This window comes from Carcharhinus amblyrhynchos, chromosome 7 (genome assembly GCF_965287045.1).
Source record: "Carcharhinus amblyrhynchos chromosome 7, sCarAmb.v2.hapA, whole genome shotgun sequence".
Taxonomy (NCBI): Eukaryota; Metazoa; Chordata; class Chondrichthyes; order Carcharhiniformes; family Carcharhinidae; genus Carcharhinus; species Carcharhinus amblyrhynchos.
This window is the reverse complement of record NC_137330.1, coordinates 66,904,580-66,930,281: the sequence shown is the minus strand read 5'-3', so window position 1 is coordinate 66,930,281 and position 25,702 is coordinate 66,904,580. Positions and strand designations below refer to the sequence as shown.

Sequence of the window (25,702 nt, the reverse complement as noted above, 5' to 3'; positions counted from 1 at the left end):
CTTCCACAAACATTCACTCTGTCTACTGGCGATGTAGATAGAGTGTACTATGTATAAGATGCACTGCAGGAACTCATTGCCTTCCAAACCCATGACAGCTACCATTTAGAAAGACAAGGACAGTGTCTACACAGGTACCACCTGGAAGTTCCCTTCTCAGTCATTCACCATCCTGAATTGAAAATATATCACTGTTCCTTCACTGTCACAGGGTCAAAATCCTGGGAGTCCTTTCTCTACATCACTCTGGGTGTCCCTACACTTCAGGGACTGCAGCGGTTCAGGAAGACAGCTCACCGCCACCTTCTAAAGGGCAATTAGGATGAGCAGTAAATGCTGGCCTGACCAGTGGTAGCCCCATCCTGTGTTCATATGAAGGTCAAATCTGAAATTAATAACTTCAGGCAGTAGCTATATTAAATGCCCAATGCCATTGTGTCCTGCTCCTTTATGAAAAGATTCTCAAAGAAAAATATAGCAGCTATCAACAGTTTTCCAAGTACTTAATATTTCACTTCAGACTCCAAGGGAATTAACCATTATTCAAAACAGCTGATGCTTCAAAAATGCAATAAATGGACAACTAAGTGAAAGGACTTAAATTATTAGCTATGCTGTAACATAGTGTAATGAATGTGCATACTAAACAAGCAAATAATTATTTTCTGAACTCAGCGTGAAATGCATTAAATTAAAACTCCATGCCTTTCATTTGTTTGACTTAAGTATTGGGAACAAGTAATTCAAACAAAGTGGAATAATACATGAGGTAGGAGCCTATCCCTGTATCACTGTATACACCATCAGCTATCAAATCCAATCCATTAATTAAGTCTACCTTGTTGATAGAGTTCTCTACGTGAAGCAAATTAATATTATCATTAAAGAAGTGTATTTGTCAGATCAGAAAAGAAATCTCTGGAAGGATTGATTTATACTTTCACTCACATCTTTGTCAGGCTTGTTGAAATAGTAATGAAAGATAAGGTGCATGCATTAAAGATGATCCAGGTAGCAGAGAGTTCAAGGAGTGTCAAGGTTAATACATGCATAAAATCCTGTTGCATTAATAATATATCATAGAGAAAGCAGATTCTCAAATTTCGCTAGGAAAATGGAAATTAGGAAATCAATATATTCTGTTGAACTAACAAATACACAGTATAAATATTTCAAAATTCTTCAGTTAAAATTTGACTAACATTTGTACTTGTTCTGACATCCGTGTTCATTGTTATATTCTAGATAAAGCAAATTAATCTGTTGATGCAATATGCAACTACACTTTGACAGAGGCATTGCTGCCTCACTTATTCCTTCATATTTCTTAACTTACTTGACATTGTATCACAGTACGTTTGAAATAAAAGGCCTATTTAACAAAATAAGTGGGACAAGTTTCTTAAACTTAGACTGCTCCACCATTGGGAATGTTCTTCAGATACAGCCAAATCCCTCCTAGCTGCAGCCTGGACCACCCTTCCCAGCTGCCTGGTTCCATGGAGAATGGGGAGAATGTGCAAAAGCCACACTGACAGTGACCCAAGCCGGAAATCGAATCCAGGTTCCTGGCACTGTGAGGCAGCACTGCTAACCACTGTGTCACTGTGCTACCAATGGGAGGTTTCATTAGACTGATATCTGAGATAAAAGGGTTGCCAATGAGGAAAGGTTGAATAAATTGGACGTATACTCATTAGAGTTTAGAAGAATGAGAGGTGAACTTAACAAAGCATGTATGTTTCTGGAGGGGTGGGGTGGGGGCTTGACAAGGTAGATACTGATGTTTTCCCTCAGGGGGAATCTGGAGCTATGGGCACAATTTAGAGACAAGGAATGGAACTTTTCAGCCATTCATGCTGGTGGGATCTTCTGGTCCCGCCAATACCATACCCCTGTCATGGGTGTCACAATAGTGAGAGGTGGCTTTTATGGGAAAATCCGGTGACAATGGTGGGACCAGAAGATCCCACCTCCTGCCAATAGCAGGCCATATTTTCATAGAAATCCTACTGTGCAGAAGGAGGCCATTCAACCCATTGAGTCTATACCAACAACAATCCCACCCCAAGGGCTACCCCACATATTTACCTCACTAATCCCTCTAAGCTACACATCTTGGGATACAAACGGGCAATTTAGCTTGACTAATGCACCTAACCTGCACATCTTTGGAGTGTGGGAGGTAAACAGAGCATCCAAAGGAAATCCAACAGACACGTAGAGAATTTGTAAACTCCACATAGACAGTCACCCAAAGGCAGGAATTGAACCTGGGTCCCTGGCAGTGTGAGGCCGCAGTGCTAACCATTGTGCCACTGTGCCGCCCCTTTTGCGGCAGGTTGGGCAGTAAGTCTTGCCAAAGGAATCTTCTATTTAAGAAGGAGATGAAGAGGAATTCTTCACTCAGAGCATCACTAGTTTTAGGAATTCTCTTCCACAGTGAGCACTAGAGGCTGATTGATTGAATATATTTAAGGCTGAGTTACACAGATCTTTAATTGACAAGAATTCTAGAGGCTAAGCAAGAGAGTGCTATTAAAGCCAGATTCAGGTCACATCAAATTCGGAGCAGGCTCAATGAGTTAAAAGGCCTGTTCCTATTTCTTATCATCTTATGTCTTCAAATTCTCCATAGTTTCTTAGCTCCCTGTCTCTGCAATCCCCCCTGGCTCACAACCACCTGAGATATCTGCACTTCTCCAATTGTGGCTTCTTGTTCAATTACACCTCAATTTTAATTACTCCATCATTGTTAGCCATGCCTTCGGCTGTCTCACAGCCCTAAGCTCTGGAATTTCCCCTCCGAGTCCATTCTTCTTTTTCCTCTTTTAAGGCAATCCTTAAACTTCTTAAAACCTCCCGGTTTCTACCCTAATATCTGCTTATGTGGCTCCGATTTGTTCCTGTGTAGTATCCAGAGATGTTGTACTTTATTAATAGTGCTATATAAATGCAAATTACTGCCCTTGAATTTCAACAAATTATAGAATTATATATTCTTATAGTTTTTAGTTACATATGTATAGGGAAATCGGATAGCTTTGTAATTTCGTTAATGTAGAATGGTGATTGTTTTTTTTTCGTGAGATTACCTGCTGAGTCCTATATAATAAAGAAAACCACTTATTGTTTGGTTTGGAAGTGAATAAGATTTCAGAGTACCATATGTGCACAGTAGGTGTCAGTGTATTAACATAAATTGCTACTATTGTACCTTTACCTTGGTTTGTTTACCAAGCTGCCAAAGCTTGAGTGAATAAATAGAGCTGCCTGAGATAGTTTAGTTTGCTTATTTCAGCCAAATCATGAGGCAAACTTCAGCTAAATAATTCTGGTTAAAAGATTTATAGAAAATTAAAAGAATTCATGATGATGGATTCAGAGGAAGGATTCATTTATCTATCAGTTATAGGTAGTTTATTTGATCTGCTGTTCTATTTTTGTTTTGGTATAATTTTCTTAGTAAAATTAGTAGTTTAGACCAGAATAGATTGTCTGTCAGCATAGTCCATTTCCATGGATTTAAAGAGATCAGAAGCAAATTAAATCATTCATATTATTTCCCAACGATAAAAGGGAAATTGCTTAACATTGGGATCCATTATCCCAAGCTTATAAACTCCAACCCCAAATTAACTAGAAGCACAGCTGTCTCTCTGGAAATTAATTTTTGAAAATGTTTGTTTAAAAAAGGAGAAATAGCAACATTTTAACATCACCTTAAATTCTAACTCAATTTTGTCAATTCAGTTCTTTACTTGGTGACATGCTATTGTATTTTGTTGAGCAGTTTGTTTAACCAATAGGTCATTGGCGAGTTTTTCGTTTATTTTCTGTTATTTTATCTGTATCTGTAATCTAGTCTGTTCCCATGACCTACAGCCTAAAGCAAGATTACAACATGAATAGCATTAATGCCAATCACAGAATCCCTGCAGTGCTGAAGGAGATCATTTGTCCCATCGAGTCCGCACCAACTCTCCGAAAGAGCATCCAACCCAGGTCCACTCCTCACTCTATCTCCACAATCCCACAGATTTATGCCACTAATCCCCCCCCAATTTACACATTGTGGGATACCAAGGGGAAATTTAACATGGCCAGTCAACCTAACCTGCACATCTTTGGATTGTGGGAGGAAACCGGAGCACCTGGAACAACCCCATGCAGACACGGTGAGAACATGCAAACTTCACACCATTGCACAAGGCTGGAATTGAATGAAGGTGAGCAGGTATAGGGGTAGTAGTTGTGCGGGACTCGGTGTGAATTAAGACATGGGCAGCTGAGTTTTGGATGAACTCAAGTTTACAGAAGGTAGAATCTGGGAGACCAGCCAGGACTTCCATTGAAATAGGCAAATCCAAAGGTAACAAAGATTTGAAGGAAGCTTTTTTTTTAAACAGCAGGTGAGGCTGAGTTGAATCAGGGGTGAAGTCGGCGTTGCTATGGAATACGAATAGACGGTTTTAGTGATGGTGCAAATAATAGATCAGAAGCTCATTTGAAGGCCAAATGTGAAACCAAGGCTGTGAACAGACTGCCTTAATCTCAGAGTTGCCAGGGAGAAGGTTGGCGAATTGATAGCTAAGGGCAATGTTTGGACTGGGAACCCAAAACAAAGGCTTCAACCTGTTGAATATTTAATTGGAGGAAGTTTAGGCTCTGGAATGAACTGCCTGAAAGGATGCTAAAAATAATAACTTTCGAAAAGGAACTGAATATGTACTTGAGGGAGAAAAATAGCACAACTGTGAGGAAAGTATAACTAATTGAATAGTTCCTTCAAAGACCAGCATAGGCATGAAGGGCCAAATAGCCTCCTTTTGTACTATAGCACTCTAATTCTATGTTAGATCACTGGTGAGGCTGGATTTTTAAATTATTGCTGGAATTTAATGTGGGCAGTGGGGATGTCCTCCCATCCGCTATGCGGTATCATGTGTCGTAAAGGCTGCCTGGGAGAACGCTTACCCGAAGATCAGAGGCCAAATGCCCATGACCGCTGAAGTCTTCGCCAACAGGAAGGGAACAGTCTTGCCTGGTGATTGTCAAGTGGTGTTTATTCATCCGTTGTCGTAGCGTCTGCATGTTCTCCCCAATGTACCATGCTTTGGGACATCCTTTCCTGCAGCATATCAGGTAGACAATGTTGGCCGAGTTGCAAGACCATGTGCTGTGTATCTGGTGGATGGTGTTCTCACGTGAGATGATGGCATCCATGTTGATGATCCGGCATTTCTTAGAAGTTGCTGTGGCAGGGTTGTGTGGCATTGTGGTCACTGTTCTCCTCAAGGCTGGGTAGTTTGCTGTGGACAATGGTCTGTTTGAGGTTGTGCAGTTGTTTGGAGGCAAGAAATGGGGGTGTGGGGATGGCCTTGGCGAGATGTTCATCTTCATCAATGTTGAAGACACCGGAGAAGATGTCATAGCTTCTCCTCTCCAAGGAGTTACTGGACGACGGAGAGTACTCTGTCCACCGTGTCCCATGTTTATCTTCTGAGGAGGTCGGTGCGGTTTCTTGCTATGGCGTGTTGGAACGGTCAATTGATGAGTCAAGCGCCGTATCCTGTTCTTATGAGGGCGTCTTTCAGCGCCTGGTGTCTGTTGCAATCCTCCTCATCTGAGCAGATTCTGTGTATACAGAGGGCTTATCCATAGGGGATGATTTCTCTAACATGTTTAGGGTAGAAGCTGGAGAAGTGGAGCATCGTGAGGTTATCTGTGGGCTTGTGGTACAGTGAGGTGCTGAGGTGACTGTCCTTAATGGAGATGGGCGTGTCCAAGATTGCAACTGATTCCAGAGAGTAGTCCATGGTGAGTCTGATGGTGGGATGGAACTTTTTGATGTCACTATATAGTTGTTGATGTCATTATATAGTAGTATAGTTATGTGTAGGTTAGAGGGGTTAGTGGGTAAAATACATAGGGATATGGGGGTAGGGCCTGGATGGGATTATGGTTGGTGCAGACCTGATGGATCAAATGGCCTCTCTCTGTACTGTAGGGGTTCTATGGTTTCAGTGATTGTTCACCATGAGTCCAAAGGAAGAAAATGTCATTGATATATCCAGTGTATAGCATCAGTTGAAGGTCCTGTGTGGTGAAGAAGTCTTATTCAAGCCTCTGCATGAAGGTGTTGGCATATTGAGGTGCGAATTTGGTCCCCATGGCTGTTCCGTGTGTCTGGATGAAGAACTGGTTGTTGAAGGTGAAGACATTGTGGTCCACAATGAAGCGGATGAGTTGTAAAATTGCATCTGGAGATTGGCAGTTGTTGGTATTGAGTACTGAGGCAGTTGCAGCAATGCCAGCGTCATGGGGGATGTTGGTGTAGAGTGCCGAGACATCTATTGTGACAAGGAGTGCTCCTGGTTCTGCACACATGAGGATGGCCTCACCTGGGATCTTGGATTCACATCACACTATTTGTAACCCCCATGACTTGCCTGGGCTTGCGAAATCTCACTTACTGTACTGTCTGGAGACAGCATACATCTCTTTAACCTATGCTTAAAGCATAGGTTAAAGATGCATTATCTGCATCTTTAAGCTGTATTAGCTGTATTAGCTTTTATTAGCTGTAAAGACTTGCATTCTAATCAGTATTCTGTAAACTGAGTTTGTGTCTTTATAAGCCCTATTTGTGGTCAGAACTCCCCACTCACCTGACGAAGGGGCAGAGCCCTGAAAGCTAGTACCAAATAAACCTGTTGGACTTTAACCTGGTGTTGTGAGACTTCTTATTGTGTTTACCCCAGTCCAATGCCGGCATCTCCACATCATAATCCATGACCAACAGCTCTGCAGTACAGCAGTGCCAGCTGAGCAGTGGCCACCACTGGTATTGCACCCAGAGGATCAGTGATGGATCCTCCGGAAACAGGAGGTGGGAGTTGTAGGGAGTGTTTGCTTGTCTAGTAGTGAGGGATGGGGATTAACAGCAAGGGCTGGGGGCTGGCTTTCTGCCACACCTTTCCCAATGCCTGGCCCCTTGATTCACAATAGAAAGCCTGTGAATGAGAAAGCCTGTGAATGACCCCCCTCTTAGGATGTGGAGATGTTGGCGTTGGACTGTGGTAAGCACCATAAGAAGTCTCACAACACCAGGTTAAAATCCAACAGGTTTATTTGGTAGCACAAGCTTTTGGAGTGTAGCTCCTTCTTCAGGTGAGTGAGGAGACAGGGTTTGCTAGGTAGCCTCTGGATGATGAGTGTCAGAGGGAGACAGGAGACAGGATCTTCAACCTGCATTCATCTGCCCAAAACACAGCCTCCCCCCAACTCAGCTACTTGTTGGGGGCAGTGGAGTGGATATGGGTACATTAAATTCTGCCATATATTGATGTTGATGTGGCATGGTGGCACAATGATTTGTCATAGAATCCCTAACAGTACAGAAAGAGGCCATTCTGCCCATTGAGTGCGTACTGATCACAATCCCACCCAGGCCCTCTTCCCATAACCCCACACGTTTACCCCTGAGAGTAGAGTTAATTTAGCAGCACCAATCAACCTAACCCGCATGTCTTTGGACTGTCGGAGGAAGTTATAATGTGGAGATGCCGGCGTTGGACTTGGGTAAACACAGTAAGAAGTCTGACAACACCAGGTTTAAGTCCAACCAATTTATTTGATAGTAAATTCACAAGCTTTTGAGGTTTGCCTCTTCGTCAGGTGGACTTAAACCTAGTGTTGTCAGACTTCTTACTGTCGGAGGAAACCAGAGCATCTGGAGAAAACCCATGTAGAGATGGAGAGAATGTGCAAACTCCACACAGACAGTCACCTAAGAGAATTGAACCCAGGGTCCCTGATGCTGTGAGGCAGCGGTGCCACCTTGGTAAATCACCCTGGGTTACTGTCTGTGTGGAGTTTGTACATTTTACCTGTGTCTGCGTGGGTTTCCTCCCGGTATACCAGTTTCCTCCCACACTCCAAAGATGTGTGGGTTAGGTTGATTGCCCCTTAGTGTCCCAAATTGTGTAGGTTAGGGGATTAACAGAATAAACACATGGGGTTATGGGGATAAGGGTGAGTGGGATTGCTGATACAGGCTCGATGAGCTGAATGGCCTTCTGCGCTGGAGGGATTCTATGATCACCTTACACTTAGCATTGACATTAAGGGGAGAGGTAATGAAGATTCCAGATCTTGAGATTTTAAGTTATGAAGTGAGACTCAGACAAGGAACTTGTTTTCTTTTCGCTAGAGCAATTTGATGTAGATGTATTGCTTCTTTGTTAAGGCAGAGAATGAATGGTTTTATTCTGCATCTAAACAGTGTCTAAAATTAGAAAATGCTCCATTCCCCAGCATTGAGACTCGTCAACTTAAAAACCTTTTTAAAAAAAGAAACGCAACAAATGACAAATTGTGGGTGTAATTAATAGATCGTTAGGAAACCAGTTCTGATGTAATTCTTGATTTAGCCATTAAACAGGTGGCTTTCAGTAATATTTAAATGAGGCATTAAAATGCAAATTTTCTAACCTAGTTTAAGAATTCTCCAGACAGTCAGCTAGTGTCCCCGAGGGGAATCATTCACATCCAAGAATTCAATGTGAAAACAAGACTAAACACTGCTTTCTAACACCTAAACTTCAGAATAGACATATGTGCACTACATTTTAAATGATTTTCAGCAAAACGGATTTGACGAGTTGATGATTAGAGGTAATTGTTCACTCCTTCCTCACTGCAATCTTCCCAGTGAAGTTTTCCTAAAGACGTCTGGTTGCACAATGTAAGAGAAGGCAGAGAATAACTGTTTGCTTTCTGTTCCTGATCAATAAAATATGGTGATTTAGTTTGTGCTGGGCTTTCATACGATTTATTGCCACAACTAATTTTATGTTTGTGTTGAATGATATTTGCTGTGGAAAGTTATTCTAAGATTATGCTTTCTGTGGAGAGTATAAACAGTATATTATTCAATACCTGGTTAGTTGCATGGAATAGCAGTTAAAGCAATCACCCCCCTGGTGTGTTTGGTGACTGGGGCATTTAATCAGGTAGGAGAATTGTGCTGGGGCGTGCACACCTTCAAACTACACCTTGATTAAGTCTGTGGTGAGAAAGGCCAGTGGACTGATTTCCTGCCCATTACAAATTTAGGCCCTTTGGTGGCCATTAATTGCCCACATAAGGGGCTCATCATCTGCAGCTAATATTAACCCAAAGGCAAGTGAGGGCTCATCACGGGAAGCTTGACAAGCAAACCTGTGTGTAGTTGCTTGTGGGCCTCTGGGATGGTGGCGGGGTTCTTTCGGGTCAAACCAAGTAAACAAACTCAAATTACATTAGGACAAAGAAAAAGGGGGCGGTTCCCCAAAAGGAGGGGGAAAGGGAGGAGGAACCCATCATTCAAAAGCACTCAGTTCCTGATCAAGGAATGCAGTATAAGAAGGGGGTCCGATACCCCCTTGCTGCGGATCTCCCTCAACACCCGAGACACCCTTTCATGAAACAACCTATCCTGCAATCACTCCCCTGTGGCCTGGGATCCACCATGGAGTCATAGAGGTTTACAGCATAGAAACAGGCCCTTCAGCCCAACTTGCTCATGCCGCCCTTTTATTTTAATGACAATGTTAGTCCCAATTACAGAGTTATAGAGGTTTACAGCATGGAAACAGGCCCTTCAGCCCAACCTGTCCATGCTGCCCCTTTTGCTTAAACCCCTAAGCTAGTGCCAATTGCCCATGTTTGTCCATATCCCTCTATAACCATCTTATCCATGTAACTATCTGAATGCTTTTTAAGACAAAATTGTACCCATCTCTACTGCTACCTCTGGCAGCTTGTTCCAGACACTCACCACCCTCTGTGTGAACCAATTGCCCCTCTGGATACTTTTGTATCTCTCCCCTCTCACCTTAAACCTGTGCCAATTTCCCGTGTTTGGCCCATATCCCTTGATAGCTATCTTACTCATATAGCTGTCTAAAGGCTTTTTAAAAGACAAAACTGAACCCACCTCTACTACTACCTCTGGCAGCTTCTTCCAGACACTCATCACTTTCTGTGTGAAAAAATTGTCCCTCTGGACCCTTTTATACCTCTCTCCTCTTACCTTAAACCTATGCCCTCTAGTTTTAGACTCCTCTACCTTTGGGAAAAGATATTGACTAGATATTGATCTATGCCCCTCATTATTTTATAGACCATGAGAAGATCACCCCTCAGCCTCCTACACTCCAGAGGAAAAAGCCCCATTCTATTCCGCCTCTCCTTATAACTCAAACCATCAAGCCCTGGTGGCATTCTAGTAAATCTTTTCTGCACTCTTTCTAGTTTAATAATATCCTTTCTACAATTGGGTGGTCAGAACTGTGCACAGTATTCCAAGTGAGGCCTTACAAATGTCCTGTATAACTTCAACATGACATCCCAACTCCTGTATTCAATGTTCTGACCGATGAAACCAAGCATGCCAAATGCCTTCTTCACCACCCTGTCCACTTGTGACTCCACTTTCAAGGAGCTGTGAACATGTACCCCTGGATCTCTTTGTTCTCTAACTCTTCCTATTGCCCTACCGTTAACTGAGTAAATCCTGCCCTGATCCACTCATGCATTTTGGTGGGAAGGCAAAGGGACATTTGGTAAGTGGAGGCTTTCAAAAGTGTGTTATCCCTTTGCCTTCCCACACACTCCCCCAATTAACTGCTGAAAGTTCCTGCCTGATACCATCAATATTGTCCTTGTCCCAATTTAGAACTTTAACTTTTAGGCCGGACATATCATTCTCACTCTCTTACTTAAAACTAACGGAATTATGGTCACTGGTCCCAAAGTGATTTCTCACTAACACTTCTGTCACCTGCCCTTCTTTATTTCACAAGAGAAGGTCAAGTTTCGTCCCCTCTCTAGTAAGGCCAGCCGCATACTGAATGAGAAATTCCTCCGAAATACAATCAGCAAATTTCTCTCCATCTAAGCCTCTAATAGTATGGAGGTCCCAGTCAATGTTGGGAAAGTTAAAATCCCCTATTATTACCACCCTATTTTTCTTGGAGCTATCAGTAATCTCCTTATATATTTCCTCCTCAATTTCCTGCCAACTATTTGGGGGCCTATAGTACAACCCTGGTTTCCTCTTTCTTATTTCTCAGTTCAACCCAGATAGACTCAGTGGGTGAACTCTTGGATATATCCCCTCTCAGTATTGCCGTGATGTTTTTCCTAATCAGAAGTGTAATTCTCCCTCATCTTTTACGTCCTGTTCTATCTTTCCTATAGCCTGGAACATTGAGCTGCCAGTCCTGCTCTTTCCTTAGTCATATTTCAGTAATTGCTATAATATCCCAGTCCCACGTACCCATCCATGCCCTGAGTTCACCTGCCTTGCCCATCAGGCCTCTTACATTAAAATAAATTCAGTTTAACCTGGACTTCCCTCACTCTCTGTCTTGCTTTTGCAAGATTTGTTTAGTATTAGGATTTCTGACACTGCCTTTACTATTTAATGTGCCCTCTTTAACTTCTGCATTTCCTCAACCTTCTCTTCTGTCTCCCTATTGCTTTGTGTCTCCCCGCCAAACTAGGTTAAACCCTCCCAAGTGGTTCCAGCAAATCTCCCATCAGGATATTCGTCCCCTTCCAATTCAGGTGTAACCCGTCCCACTTGAACAGGTCAGCCCTTCCCCAGAAGAGATCCCAATGATCCAAAAATCTAAATCCCTGCCCCCTGCACCAGCTCTCAAGCCACACATTCATGTGGCAAAAGGAGCATACCACTGCCTTAGTTGCCTTTCTGCCCTTTTCTAGACAAAAGGATTTCAACTCATATTTTCCATGTTTGAGGTCCTCCCAGTGACTTTTTTTCACTTAGAGGAGAATGTAGGGAGGGAGACACTGAAGTAGTGTTTGGGGTTTAACTATCCCTTTACAACATCTCCTCCACAAACCACCTTCTGATAGCAGTGCTTGCACCTATGCAAATCTTACCTGAAACTTTTTTTTCCAAAAATATACTTTATTCATACAAATCTCAAATGAACCATTGCAAATCTACATGTCTTTGAATTGTAAACAGTGCAGCGTTAAACCTTTTTACAGTTCTACACAAATTACAGTCATAACATTTCAAACCTTAAAACTATATACATGCCTCAAAAATTACTGTGTGCCATTATTTCTCAGATTGGCACACAGTTGCGCAGTTCAAGGGTGTTCTGCAGTTCCCAGGTCCTCGGTCTGCCTCCGTTAAAAGTGTGGCCTTTCCCAAGCCACTTTTTTTCCAAAAATATACTTTACCTTACCTGAAGCAGCCAATCAGTATCACTGCTCTGTTGCCCTCACCTGGACACATGGTTTTATATGAAGACGGAGGGTGTCTTCTGGAGGCCCACCTTCTGGTTGCAGTGACTGTGCCTATGCAAATCTTACCTGAAACAGCCAATCAGCATCATCGCTCTGCTGCCCTCACTTGGACCATCAACAATTCTGAACATTGGGTGAATGCAGACCAGCAGCAACCACTGTCTCCATCAGCAGCTTTCTGCAGGCGAGACTTCTGTCTCTGGGCCCTTGATCCCAGCCTACTGTTATGTGTATATGTGAATGTATATATGTCTGTACATCTGTGTCTGGGCATGTGTGTATATATGTATGCATATCTGTGTGCATGTGTGTGCATCAGTGTCTGGGCATATGTGTGTGTATGTATATATATCTGTGTGCATGTGTGTGCATCTGTGTTCGGCAGGTGTGTGTATGTATATATATCTGTGTGCATGTGTGTGTATCTGTGTCTGGGCATATGTTTGCGTGCCTAGGTATGTTTTTGATGGTGAGTGCTTCAATTTAAAAATAACCTAACAGCAAAGCTTTTCTCTGAAACCAGAAAAGGTTAGTTTAATTACAAAGCACTGCAGCAAGTCATTTCAATAAAAACAATAAAGGGCCGGATCCTCCGACTTTACCCACTTCTGGGATTCTCCCATTTTAGTGAATGGAGATTTGGCTGAGCATCAAATTCTCCGTTCTTGCTGGCAATGGTAGCAAGGAATAAACGGTCAGAGAATCCCAACCAAAGGTACTAAGTAACTACGTTGAGCTTAAAAGATACTTATAAAGATGAAATTTCAGATCAATTTCTGGGAGGTGCTAAACATGAGGCTTAGTTTATCAGCTGCAATTAAAGTCGAATAGTCAGAGTTTTCCTTTGAGGGTGGACTCAACATGTAAAGCAGATGCTGTGAGTGAGAAGAGGCTTCCTTCCCTACTGGAAACTGAGGTTATGCCAACACTTGAACATTGCCTGGTTTCTTCTCAGCAGCCCGGAGATGGTTTTCTGCCTCTGTAACTCCTAAAGACAGGGAACCCTAGCTTTCACATGTAGCTCATGGCTAGTTCAGCTGAGAGGGTTCAGCTGAGCGCTGATACTGTTTTTCACACTGTCACGAAATGACCGTTCTCTGCCAGACTTCATTTAGTTCAAAACTCAAAGTGGCTGCTATCCCAAATTGTCAAATCATGTTTCCATATTAGGTATTGCTCAGGATTGGGGTCATGGTTCTATCATTGTCTTTTGGCTGGGATAATTTACCTTTTAAATGACTCAGCCATTAGCCTGAATGGATCCTATTCTTCCAGGTTTGAAGGGTTAGGAAAGAGCATTTCGTACCTCCAGGGAAGCTATTGTCAACATGTTTCTATTTACCCCTGTGGAAATGTGCACTGAATTTTAAATGTCTCCCCATGTCTGGATACGACTATTTGCAATCCACATGGAGCCTTCTAGAAGATAAACATTGCAGTTGCAAAAGTTCAGTTGACTTTTGGCAGTCACTTCTAAGGCTGCAAATATCCATTTATTACAAAATCTGTAATGTCACAAGGACACTTTTGTAACCCCTGAAAGAGGCAACACCTGAAAGAGTGAACACTGTCAGCTGCATTTTCCCCTCCAAGTCACTCACCATTCTAATTTTGAACTCTTTCATCAATCCTCTGGTGTTGCTGAGTCAAAATCCTGGAACTTCCTCCCTAACAATACCATGGTTGTACTTACATTGCATGGACTGCAGTAGTTTAAGAAATGAGCTCACCATTTTTAAAGACAATTAGGGATGGGCAACAAATGCCGGTCTTGCCATCGATGCCCACATCCCAAGAACAAAAATGCAAAATAAGCTCTGCTTGGATCAAATGTGGAATTTACCAGACACTATCTGTTTCCATCCATATTTTACACTAATGTAAAGAAAAACGTTTATATGAATGAAATGGAAATTGGTTAGAGGCACTACATTATTTCATTCTATAGATCATCAATGTTCTATGTCAAAAAAAACATTGTTCAATGACAAATGCGTTTGTAAGGCCTGTTGTAAATTTGAAATGTATTTTTGTAAAGGTGAGCTAGAATTAATAACAAAGCGCCCAATATCTGGCCAGCCAGCTGCAGGCAACTAAGAGGTGTCCCAGGCAACTTAGTAGTGGAGATCCAGCTGTTGTAGCACCAACACTGGCCCTTGGGAAAATAATTACAGAGGAACCCAGGAAATCATGATGATGGCTAATCAGGTTGGAAAGTGGCCCATTATTTAAATATGCAGAGTGCCTAAAGTCTATTTCAGATGTGTGGCCTGGATGCGCTGCAACCTTCAACATGGTGGAAGGCCTGCTTCCAAGCTTCCTGCACGCATGCTGGCTTCAGGCACTAGAAATGTTTCCGGCCTCCCACGTGGAGGACGAAGAGCAGACCACAGCTTGGAGCTCACCAGTCATGTCTCATCCCTTCAAATTAAACTTTGAGACATGTTTTGTTTCAGATTATATCCAATTCCCAATGGCTATTCTTTCCTACTCCTCGTTACTACCGAATATAACCTTTACAAACCATAAACCACAGAAATTAACTCTGAGATTAAAAGTGATATAATTTCCATATGGTGGAAGGCCTGCTTCCAAGCTTGTAATGATTTGTGCTTCCTGTCTGTTATTTTGAAGGTGAGGGAAATCAAGAGGCCAGCCCAAACTATATTTGTCCATATTTTTATATGTTTGTATTCATCGATTTAAAGAAGGCTTATCTATGTGTCGACAGGGAGGAAGTCTGGAGCTTCTGTGAAATTTTATCACTTTTAATTTCAGAGTTAATTTCTGTGGTTTATGGTTTGTAAAGGTTATATTCAGTAGTAATGAGGAGCAGGAAAGAATAGCCCTTGAGAATTGGATATAATCTGAAACAAAACATATCCGAAAAGTTTAATTTAAAAGGATGAGACATGACAGCTGAGCTCCAAGCTGTGGTCTGCTCTTCGCCCTCCATGTGGGAGGATGAGAACATTTCCAGTGCCTGGAGCCAGCATGTGTGCAGGAAGTGTCTCCAGCTTGAGCTCCTGGAAGCTCGTGTTTCGGCAGGTGGGGACACTGTGGAGCATCTGTGAGGCAGAGAGTATCGTGGATAACATGTATAGAGGGGTGGTTACACTGCAGGCTCAGAATCCACAGGCAGGAAGGGAATAGGTGACCATCAGGCAGAACAAGAGCATTAGGCAGGCAGTGCAGGAATCTCCTGTGACTACAATATGGTTGAATTTTACATCTGGTTTGAAAGGAAGATAACTGGGTCTAAGACCCACTAAGTATTTTCAACTTGAATAAGGGCAACTATGTGAGTATGAAAACTGAACTAGATAAAGTGAATTGGGGCACTAAGCTAGGGGGTATATCAATAGAGAAGATTGGCAGACATTTAAGGGGATATTGAAGAATACTCAGAATATCTTCCTACTAAAAGGGGAGGACCCACCATTAACATATTGTGGTCACTGCCAACTAGGTGTACCTTTACTCTTGAAGTCACTAATTACTCCTGTCATATTACATAAAATCATGTCTAATATAACCTGCTCTCTGGTTGGTTCCAGAATGTGCTGCTGTAAGAAACTATCTCAACAGCATTCTATGAACGCCTCATCTAGGCTACTACTGCCAATCTGGTTTCTCTAGTTTATATGCAGATTAAAATCATCCATGATCATTGCTGTTTCTTTATCATAAGGACTCAGTGTTTAGTGGTTAACTAAAGAAGTTAAAGAAAGCATCAAACTTAAGGAAAAAGTGCACAACTGTGCAAAGATAGGTGGCAGGTTACATGATTGGTCACTGCAGTATTAATGTAGGATATTGAATTTTCAGAGTGATATCCTCAATTGTTCCTTTAATCACCTATCAGCAGTGAATATTATTTATTCTATTTTTGAATGAACAGTGACATCTGCTGGTAATAGATCTGTGTGAGGCTAGTCTGCATGAGTATGTGCACATCTTCACGAAAATCAGGAATTACACTGGAGATAGAATTATCTTCCAATATTCTCTGGTCACTTACCAGAGTCTACTAACTATACATTATAGTTGAGATACCACACTATTACAATGCCCATTTTTGTTCTTCATAAGAACTAGGATATTGGCCATTTTGCTGCAGAAATCTTTTCAGTCAGGAACACAGAGTTAGGACATTTCACAGTTCCGCAATCTCAAGACCGTGCCCTGGAAATTGGGATTTTTGTTCTGGGGTGATGGCGTTCTCTATGAACTGGGCTGGGTGACCCCGGAATGATTGCGGAAGATGCCAGTGTGGAACCGAGCTGGGCGGAAGGCCTCCTTCCATGCACTGCAACTTCAAAAAGATTTTAAAAAAAGCATTACAATAAATAACAGCCCTTTAGTCCTCACACCTCAAACCCCCTTCACCCGCATACATTTCCCAAGCACCATCCATGCTCTCCACCCATTTCAATTGGCTTGTCATACCCTTCAAGCCAACCTATGATTCTTTACCCAACCCATAACTCCTAATTTCCTTCATGTCAATCTATGCCCACCACCATCCTCCTTGGCCCTCTACAGTCCTTGCTCTAACCCATGACCTTCAACCACCACCCTTTATCCTTAGAGTTAGAATGCCAACTCACCCAGTATTCACCATTAGAAGACCACTGGACGCAGGCTGAGATTTAATGAAATTAGGTTCGAAGTGTCTGCTGCAGGCTTTATTTTAAGAAAGTCACTCACGTTCGTAAAATCTCACTCATTGCATTTATATTCCCTCAACTACATATTCCAGTTTAAGAATAAACAGAATTGTGATAGCAAAGAAGTAGGCCATTTGGCCCATTTTGTTATTTAAATTTTTAACCCTTATAAAAACAAGCTTTGAATTTCTAATCTCCTTTCATAGAGCCGATAACCACTTGAAGCTGTCAATCAAACTCTAAAATGGAAGGTTGTGAAATCAGTCATGCCATCCAAATCTAGTAATGATAGGCCTCAGGATTTTTTGGACAGACAAAATGAAATAGCAAGCAATGATCTATTTTTATCACTCCTTGACCACCTAACAGTTACTTTAAACACTTATTTTTGACACTTTTGACAGTTCCTCTTGACTGCTCCCTTGAAAACTTCAATGAGTTTATGCAATTTTTATGCACACTCATGTCCACTTATAACAATCACAAAGAGAACCTTGCCCCTGCCCCCCCAGCTTCTCTCCTCCAGAAGGCGCTAGAACATAACTAAAGGGATACCCTATCTCTCCAAAAGGATACCCTACCTTTCCAAATGTCTCTGCAAAGTTTAGGCCTCCTCTTATCAGGTCTAATTTGCACACATCATGTTTCCCAATCCTGGCCAATGAAAATCAGACATGACTGGAGGCAACGGTTGTTTTATTTGGGCAGCTGTCACTGTAAAATGGGCAGGGGCAAATGCTGACCCGGCCCTTTCCCACTCCTGTGAAAATAGAGGCACTCTATCATTGTGAAAATCCACACCATTGTATTGTGAAAGCACTAAACATATTCGTGTATAGATATAGACTTGTGTGTAATGTTTTGTGCGTGACAGGTGCCACCTTGTCCTACATCTTCCAATGGAGAAGTCCTGCCGCAAGTTTTAAATTGCTGTCAGACCGTTTTGACTGTTCAGCAAAACTGCAGTTCATTCAAAGTTTAGCTTCAGGTGCAAGGCAGCCTCATAGAATGCATCACAAGAATTAGGACCAGTGGTTTTTGCAGCTCTTCAAATCCATTCTTTTACACGATAAGACCATGGCTGGTGTGATCCCAGCCTCAACTCCAAACAAGAATGCAATCATTGTTTTATTATAGATGTAACAAACATCTCATTCCAAAGCAATGCTGTTCACCAGACTAAAGTTTATTCCTTTCCTTGTCACAACTTTTGCAGAAGAAAAGTTACACATCCTCTCAAACACCTGGGACACGATTTTCTCGGCTCGCTGTGCCACTTGAGCAACTCAACAGGCCGGGTAATGACAGCAGGAGGGAAAAACGGGATTTGTGACTGGCATTCTGGCTGGTCATGATCTTCCTGATCCATTTTTATAGCAAAATCAGCCTTGTCCCAAGGAACAATGTATGGCTGATTATCACATGCAGAAGCTGCTCTGCATCTCTTTAGCGAGCCTGGAACTCAATTATCTGGGTTCACTAAATTTTCTGCCCCTGCCGATGGGGTCCATAAAACTAACATGGAGGTGCAGCAAGCAATTAGGAAGACCAATAGCATGTTAGCCTTTATTGCAAGAGGATTTGAATACAAGAGTAAAGATATCTTGCTGCAATTGTATAGAACTTTAATAAGCCCACACCTGGAGTATTGTGTGTAGTCTCTTTACCTAAAGAAGCACATTTTTGTCATCCAGGGAGTGCAATGAAGGTTCACCAGATTGATCTGTGGGAAGGCAAGGTTGTTCTATTCAGAGGGATTGAGGAGACTGAGAGTGTTCTCTAGAGTTTATAAGAATGAGAGATGATCTCATTGAAACCTACAAATTTCTTACAAGACTCATCTCAGTAAGTTCAGGAAGAATGTTCCCCCCTGGCTGTGGATTCTAGAACCATGGGACAGTCTCAGAATAAAGGGTAGTCCATTTAGGGCTGAGATGAGGAGAAATCTCTGCACTCAGAGGATGGTGAACCATTGGAATTCTCTACCCAGAGGACTGTGGAGGCTTAGCTTTTGAGTATATTCAAAACATTGTTATATATTAAAAAACATCAAGAGGTACAAGGATAGTATGGAAAAATAGCACTGAGGTAGATGATCAGCCATGACCTGGTTGAATAACAGAACAGGTTTGAAGGGCTGAATGGCCTACTCTTGCACCTATTTGCTATGATTCTCTGTTCTTATTTGCTACCTAACTTGGATAAGACAATCTAGACTCAGACTTCCCCATAACAACAAAAACTGCCACTAAGCTGCAACATACAGACAGTACAATTTCCCAACTTTTCCAGATGAACTGTAATAGGTAAATTTGGAGCATGATTTTACCACTCATTAAGGACACTGCCACTTGCAGTGAAGATGGAGAGTTTGGCAACAAGCCAAATCCCTGTTTACTGCAGCGGGATGGAAAAATCCCGCTAGCATGAACAGTGAAAAAATTCCAGCCTATGTCTTTGTGTGATAATAAATCTGCAGCTGACATCTGACAAATAAAAAAAATGAAAAATGTAAAACAGACAATTGCGTGAGATCAAAATCTTCCCTCATGTCTCTTGGGTGAATCTGGATAATTTAATTGCCGAACAGTGACTGGAGTCATATAAGTTATCCATGGATCAACAATTGAGGACTATTACAGGTGCACTGCTCATGAGCAGGATAGTATTGAGTTTATTTCTGGCTTGATAGAGGATGGGGTTGAAGGAAGCAGGACAAACATCAAGTGCTAATGTGTTATAATTTTCCTTATTTCTTTCAGTTGTTGCTATGAGGAGACGACTCAGAAATGACTGATGTGGAGCCTGGCGTCACAGATTTTGTTTCATCAGGACGGGCAGGCCGCAGAAATGCCTTACCTGATATCCTTGGCTCCCCCACAGGAGCCAATTCAGCTGACTTACCGCACGAATTGTCAGAGCTATCCATAAGCACAGGTAAGGATTTCAACCAGAGATGTCCTGTCGCTAGTTATTATAGGAGCTATTTTTCAGCAATTGAGCTTTTAGCTATATCATCAAATATTACAGATAATTCAGATATAGATTTTTAAAATTTATCTTAACTATGCAATTTGTGCGCAAGAAGAATTGTTAGATGCTGTGATGCACTTGATGGTGTTCCAATATGCGATATGGATAAAATAAAAACAGAAGTAAAGTGTCTGAAACATTCAGTAGCCGATGAGATAGCTAGGTAGAGAATCTGCCCCAAGGTATTATCTGATCCCAAGACTCTCTGAATTCACTCGTAAGCAAACCATACAGTGATGCATTGAAGGAGACTGAGATTTTTCCTCCCAATTTCTATCCCTTTCTTGTCTCCAACTCCCTATGTTGTGACCAATCATAGGGATTTGGGATTCAGGCATAAGCCTGCATTATTATACCACCATATTGTATGGTGCATCAAATGGATCATAGCATTGAACGACCCTTCTTTTGCACGAACTGCAAAGTTAAGATAAATTTAAAAATCTAGAAAATGGAGCATTTGGCTAATTCTGCTGGTCTCACTGTATTACCACTTAGATGGTTCTCATTGAAGTCAAGTAAGAAATCTCAGATTTAGCAAATCTGTCCTGAAATCTTTGCAGCATATTTATACTGAAATGAGTGTAAATGTAGTGTGAAACATCAAGGCCATCCATGAGATATCTGCACCTGACAATATAGCTCATGATTTAAGAGCTGGTGGACTGATAGGTGTGAGAAGTGCTCTTCACATTTAGTTAAAGTTTTGGATATTCCTGTCTTCACCAGCAAATTTGTTAAGGTACAAATGACTATTTTTTCACAGGAGGTCATGGAGCTGCAGCTTTACAACCCAAAAATCCAGGAGAATGCCCTCCTGGGTGAAGTTTTCCCGAAACAAGAACAAATGATCTTTGAGATTAACTCTACCAAAACAGATTCAACACTGGTGTTGTTTTCTATCTGGCTAGGAAGGATATTAGATGTAAAAAGTAGGGTTTTGCCAAAATGAAAATGGACACACAGCATCTCTCTGGGATGTCTGGACAATATTGTTAAGATTACAACAAAACCTGCATAGATCATAAATATTCAAAACAAAGTATACTATTGTTTGTTTTTAAATTACAAAATCAGTAGCCACAATGATATTTTTAAAGCAAAAGATTACTGAGATACATATCCTTATTTCTAATTCTTTTTCTTCTTGATTTGATCCCAGATGAAGGAAAAGAAGAAAAAGCATCTTCTTCAGAAGCACCACCCAAACCTCCAGAATGTGAGGACAAGAACAATGCATCATAACAGGCCACTGAAGTGCAATATTACATGACATGTGTACATATCATTTTCACAAGAGACACTGAAAGGCTCAGACTTATACACCAGCTTAAAGCCAGCGATTGCAACCTTAAGTTGAAGCAACCATTTCTTTCTTTTTAAGTGGGGGAAAAGATTAGATTGGCTTCTCAAAGATAAAGGCTGGAATTCTCCAGCTGTTCATGCCAGCAGGATTCTTTGGTCCCGCTGCAGTGATCGGAGATTTGGCTGAGCGCCAAATTCTCCATCCTTGCTTGAGGGGCATGAACAGCCAGAAGACTTTGGCCAAAATTTCACCAACCTGTTTTGTTTTAACTGATTATGTTTTCTTTGACTGATGGCATTTACCAACACACTAGTACATTCAAAGATATTCACATGATTAGGCAGAATGTAAGATGTGTGGATAGAATATTTATAGATATCAGTAGTTTGTGTTTTAACTTATAAAATGCATCTAGAATTTATTTTCTGATCTGACAATAGTTTCCAGAAAATGACTTATAAAGGACATTGTTCTATTTCTAATTCCAAAACTGTTTACTGATCCATGTTCTTTGTGATGTTGTACAATCTTTGTTCTAAACTTCCAGCTTCCAAGATGGGCATTGACCGCTTCGTACTCTTGTAGCTTGTATGGCATTTGTGAAACCTTTTAGATGAGATTTTTGATATAAAGTCACCTTTTAAGAAAAATGCTGCTAATTTGTGTGTCCTTTGTCTTGCAGTTATGAACTGAAACATAGGGCCCGATTTTACCATTATGTTGCACCCATTTTCGGGCACGAAAACTTGGTAAAGTTGGGTATGAGGCAAGTAGCGTGATCTGTGATAAAATGCTACGCCTCTGCCACGTAGCTCCCGGGCTGGATAATGCCTCCCACCAGCCACCACAGACATTGCCCCATCCCCACAACATTACTAACGCCCCTTCTCCCCCACTCTCTTTACCAAGGCTCGAAAATGCATTTGCTTTTAAATAGTCTTCATGGGCTTATGCCCAACCTTACTGGCACTTCCCCCTTTATTACTGCATTCACCATTAACAGACATGCTCCACAAAAGTCCAATTCGGGCACTCCAGTTAGTAAGGAGGTAAGTGCTGAGCGTCTGACGTCTCTCTGCTTGAGATCAGTGGAGGGGTGGGAGGAAGGAAGGTCAGCTGCCACTTACCCGAGATCAGTGAGGCTGGGGGGTGGTGGTGGGGGGGGGGGGGGGTGGTGAGAGATGGTTGGGGGGGGGGGGACTGGGGGGTGCTGCTGCCACTCTGTCTGAGATCAGTGAGAGGGAAGGGGGGGGGGTCTGCTGCCACTCTGCCTGAGATCAGTGAGGGGGAAGGGGTTCTGCTGCCACACTGCCTGACACCAGTGGGGGAAAGGGAGGATCTGCTGCCACAGTACCTGAGATCAGTGGGGGGAAGGGGTGTCCACTGCAACTCCTCCTGAGATCAGTAAGGGGGAAGGCGGGGGGTGGGAAGGGACCACAATCGGTCTGGGTGGTGCAGAGTTGGGGGGATAAGGGGGTCAGTAATGTTGTGGGGATGGGGCAATGTCTGTGGGAGCCGGGAGGCCTTATCCAGCCTGGGAGCCATATGGCAGGGAAGCAGCATTCTATCATTTTTTTTGCGCATGCACAGTTGGAGGCATCAATTGGAGCAACAGGGTTTTGGGCACGTTAAGCCCCACCCACAGGCTTGTGCAGTGCGATTCAGAATTGCTGATATTTTTTCAGGCAGAGTGCGTAAGGGGCACCTGAGAAGGGGTCTAAAAATCGGATCTGAAACACTCCCAGTTTCAAGTCCACCTGGCACTTAGAATCAAAATGGTAAAATAAGGCCCATACCTTAAATACCAACTGATTCCTTAGGAAAACTATGTGGTGGGGTGGTATGGCGGGGGGAGAGGGAATGGAGGTCAAGGAAGATTTGGGAGATGGGGGGGTGTTGAAGAGTTCAGAAGGGGTCTAATGGGGTGGGGGGTGTGGGTCTTGGACTTCTCGACATTAAATCCAGACTACATGAAATCTCATAATTTCAAAACAAACATATATGGCGAAGGAAACATCCTGCTGGTTACAATCTACCTCGCTCAACTGATGAATCTCTCGCCACTTGGAGGAAGAACTGATGTAACAAGAGCACAGAATTTACTCTGGTAGGGAACTTCAATGTATATCCATCGCTGTCTTGAATATGCTCAATGACAAAGCATCAACAATTTTCTGCCAAAGGTAGAGACTAAATGTCTCTTTGTCGCAATCGTAAATAGCCAACCTTTTATTCTGAGACTATATCCTCCAGTTCTAGCTTCAGTTTGGGACAGTATTTTTTTTCTCAGCAACTACCCTGTCAAATCCCTAAAGAATTTTCTACATGTAAATGAAATTCACAGAATCACCTCTCATTGTCTCTTGTTCTTCTAAATTCTAGGAAATATGGAGCTCATAACTTCTGACTACAGGGTGGGCTGGAAGATTATACTCAATAGGTAGCTGAAGATGTGTTGGAATCCCCCACCTCACAGAGGTTCCCACCCAAGGACTCCCTGGGAAATTTAAACTTCTGATAGGCAATTACCCTGCACTGGGAACCATCTGGGATTCTTATTTAAATCGGAGATTTGGGATGGTTCTGATTGTCTTAACAGAATAGTTACCAAGGAAAGGTTATAAAAATTAAAACCATTTCTAATTCTTGATAACTATAATACTGACATTCCCTGACTATCACCACCCTCCCCCCCCACCACCCTGCCCTCCCAACCCTCCTTCCACCCTCGACCCCTCTTCCTCACCCCCCTAACCCACCAACCCCCCATGCTGCTCTCTCCACTGGAATCTCTATGCCTGATAATCCCAATCCTCACTAATGCATTTATGTTGGCATCAGGGCATGCTGACGTGAATCATGATACGCCTCCTATGGTGTGTACCTGGCAAGCAGAACCTGTCAGAGGAGTTCAGGTGAGTGCATCACTCATCAGAGAAAGGATCATGCCTGGCTATTGCCCACTGATCCTTCTCCCCCCCTCCACCCCACTTACATCCACTCTCCCCACCTCAAACGATGCACTTATCTGAACTCCTCTAGCAGGTTTTGCTCACCAAGTGCACACTGTGGGATTTCATACATACCTCTACTAATCAGAGTATGTCAACTATAGATAAATATGATCATCAAAATAACAAGGTGGAGACAACAAGATGCACATAGGTCCATTCAGTCTCTTTCAATCATTTTGTTACCTGATTATATGTCCCATTTCATTTTATTACTGCAAATACTAGTGACCAAATCAAACTCTGGATAATCTGAAGTTCCAAAGAGGAGTCATATTTAACTCAAAACATTAACCCTGTTTCTCTGATGCTGCCAGACCTGCACTTTATTTTTATTTCTGGTTATCAACATCCGCAGTATTTTGCTTTCATCAGAAGACATGGCTGAGTGGCTTTCACACATTCCATTAATTCCTCATCCTTGCCTTTGACGCAGGGTGCAACTAGAGGGTATACAAAATATGTCACGGCTTGGGGGCCTCAACTTGACAGATAAGTAAATAAAATGTTTCAAAAAAGTAGGCTTAAAAAGGTTACATTTTAGCTTCATTTGAAGCCATTTTTAAAAGCAGCATCTCAGCCTTTTGGCTAAGATGCAAATGAGATCAAGCTTTGGAGGAGGAGCTATGCCTACTCCAATCAGTTTGGATCATGTAGATCAAGCCCAAGACAGGAGGTGAGAGCCCTGTCTTATCAGCTTGGATCGGGAATGTCCCAACTTGTTGAGACTCTGAATTGGACTTGATTGGATTGAATTGGAATAAAAACAAAAGAAAAAATGAAAATGGTTCTATCTGAAAATATAGCACATAAAACATCATTTAGGTGTTAGCCACTGAACGCCACACTCTAATTGGCATTTTTCTCTCCAAATAACTAAATGATATGATTGCTATCATTTTATGGCACTTTCAGTCAGAGTGCAGGAATAAATATGATATGAATCCATTGAAAAACATAACCAGACATGATTAATGTTAAGAACATCCTTCAGGGGTTCAAAAACGAATCAAAAAAAATTCAAGAGGGTAGTCAGAAAAAGTTGAAAACGTTGATTACAATTGGGTTGTCCAATGCTTATGTAAGCAAAATGTCAGTAGTAGCAGCTCATGCATCAATTCTATAATGTTTCAAGTTTATTTATTAGTTACAAGTAGGCTTACATTAACACTGCAATGAAGTTAATATGAAAATTCCCTAATTGCCACACTCCAGCGCCTGTCCGGGTACACTGAGGGAGAATTTAGCATAACCAATGCACCTAACCTGCACATCTTTTGGACTGCGGTAGGAAAGCGGAGCATCCAGGGAAAACCCATGCAGACATGGGGAGAATGTGCAGACTTGGCATG

The 25,702-nt window shown here is 42.2% G+C and overlaps 1 protein-coding gene across 5 annotated transcripts in view; it reads left to right on the top strand.

The window, feature by feature from the left end:
• Window positions 1–22,014, top strand: part of pkib (protein kinase (cAMP-dependent, catalytic) inhibitor beta) — a 74,535-nt gene extending 52,521 nt beyond the window's left edge. For 4 of the 5 annotated variants that reach the window (XM_080193319.1, XM_080193318.1, XM_080193320.1 and 1 more), the window contains exons 2-3: window positions 19,763–19,937; window positions 21,196–22,014. In XM_080193319.1, coding sequence (XP_080049445.1) covers window positions 19,790–19,937; window positions 21,196–21,278 — 231 coding nt within the window. In that variant the 5' untranslated portion in view covers window positions 19,763–19,789 and the 3' untranslated portion in view covers window positions 21,279–22,014. The remainder of the gene's footprint in view (window positions 1–19,762; window positions 19,938–21,195) is intronic. The other variant, XM_080193316.1, reaches the window with a different exon arrangement.
• The last annotated feature ends 3,688 nt before the right edge of the window (window positions 22,015–25,702 follow it).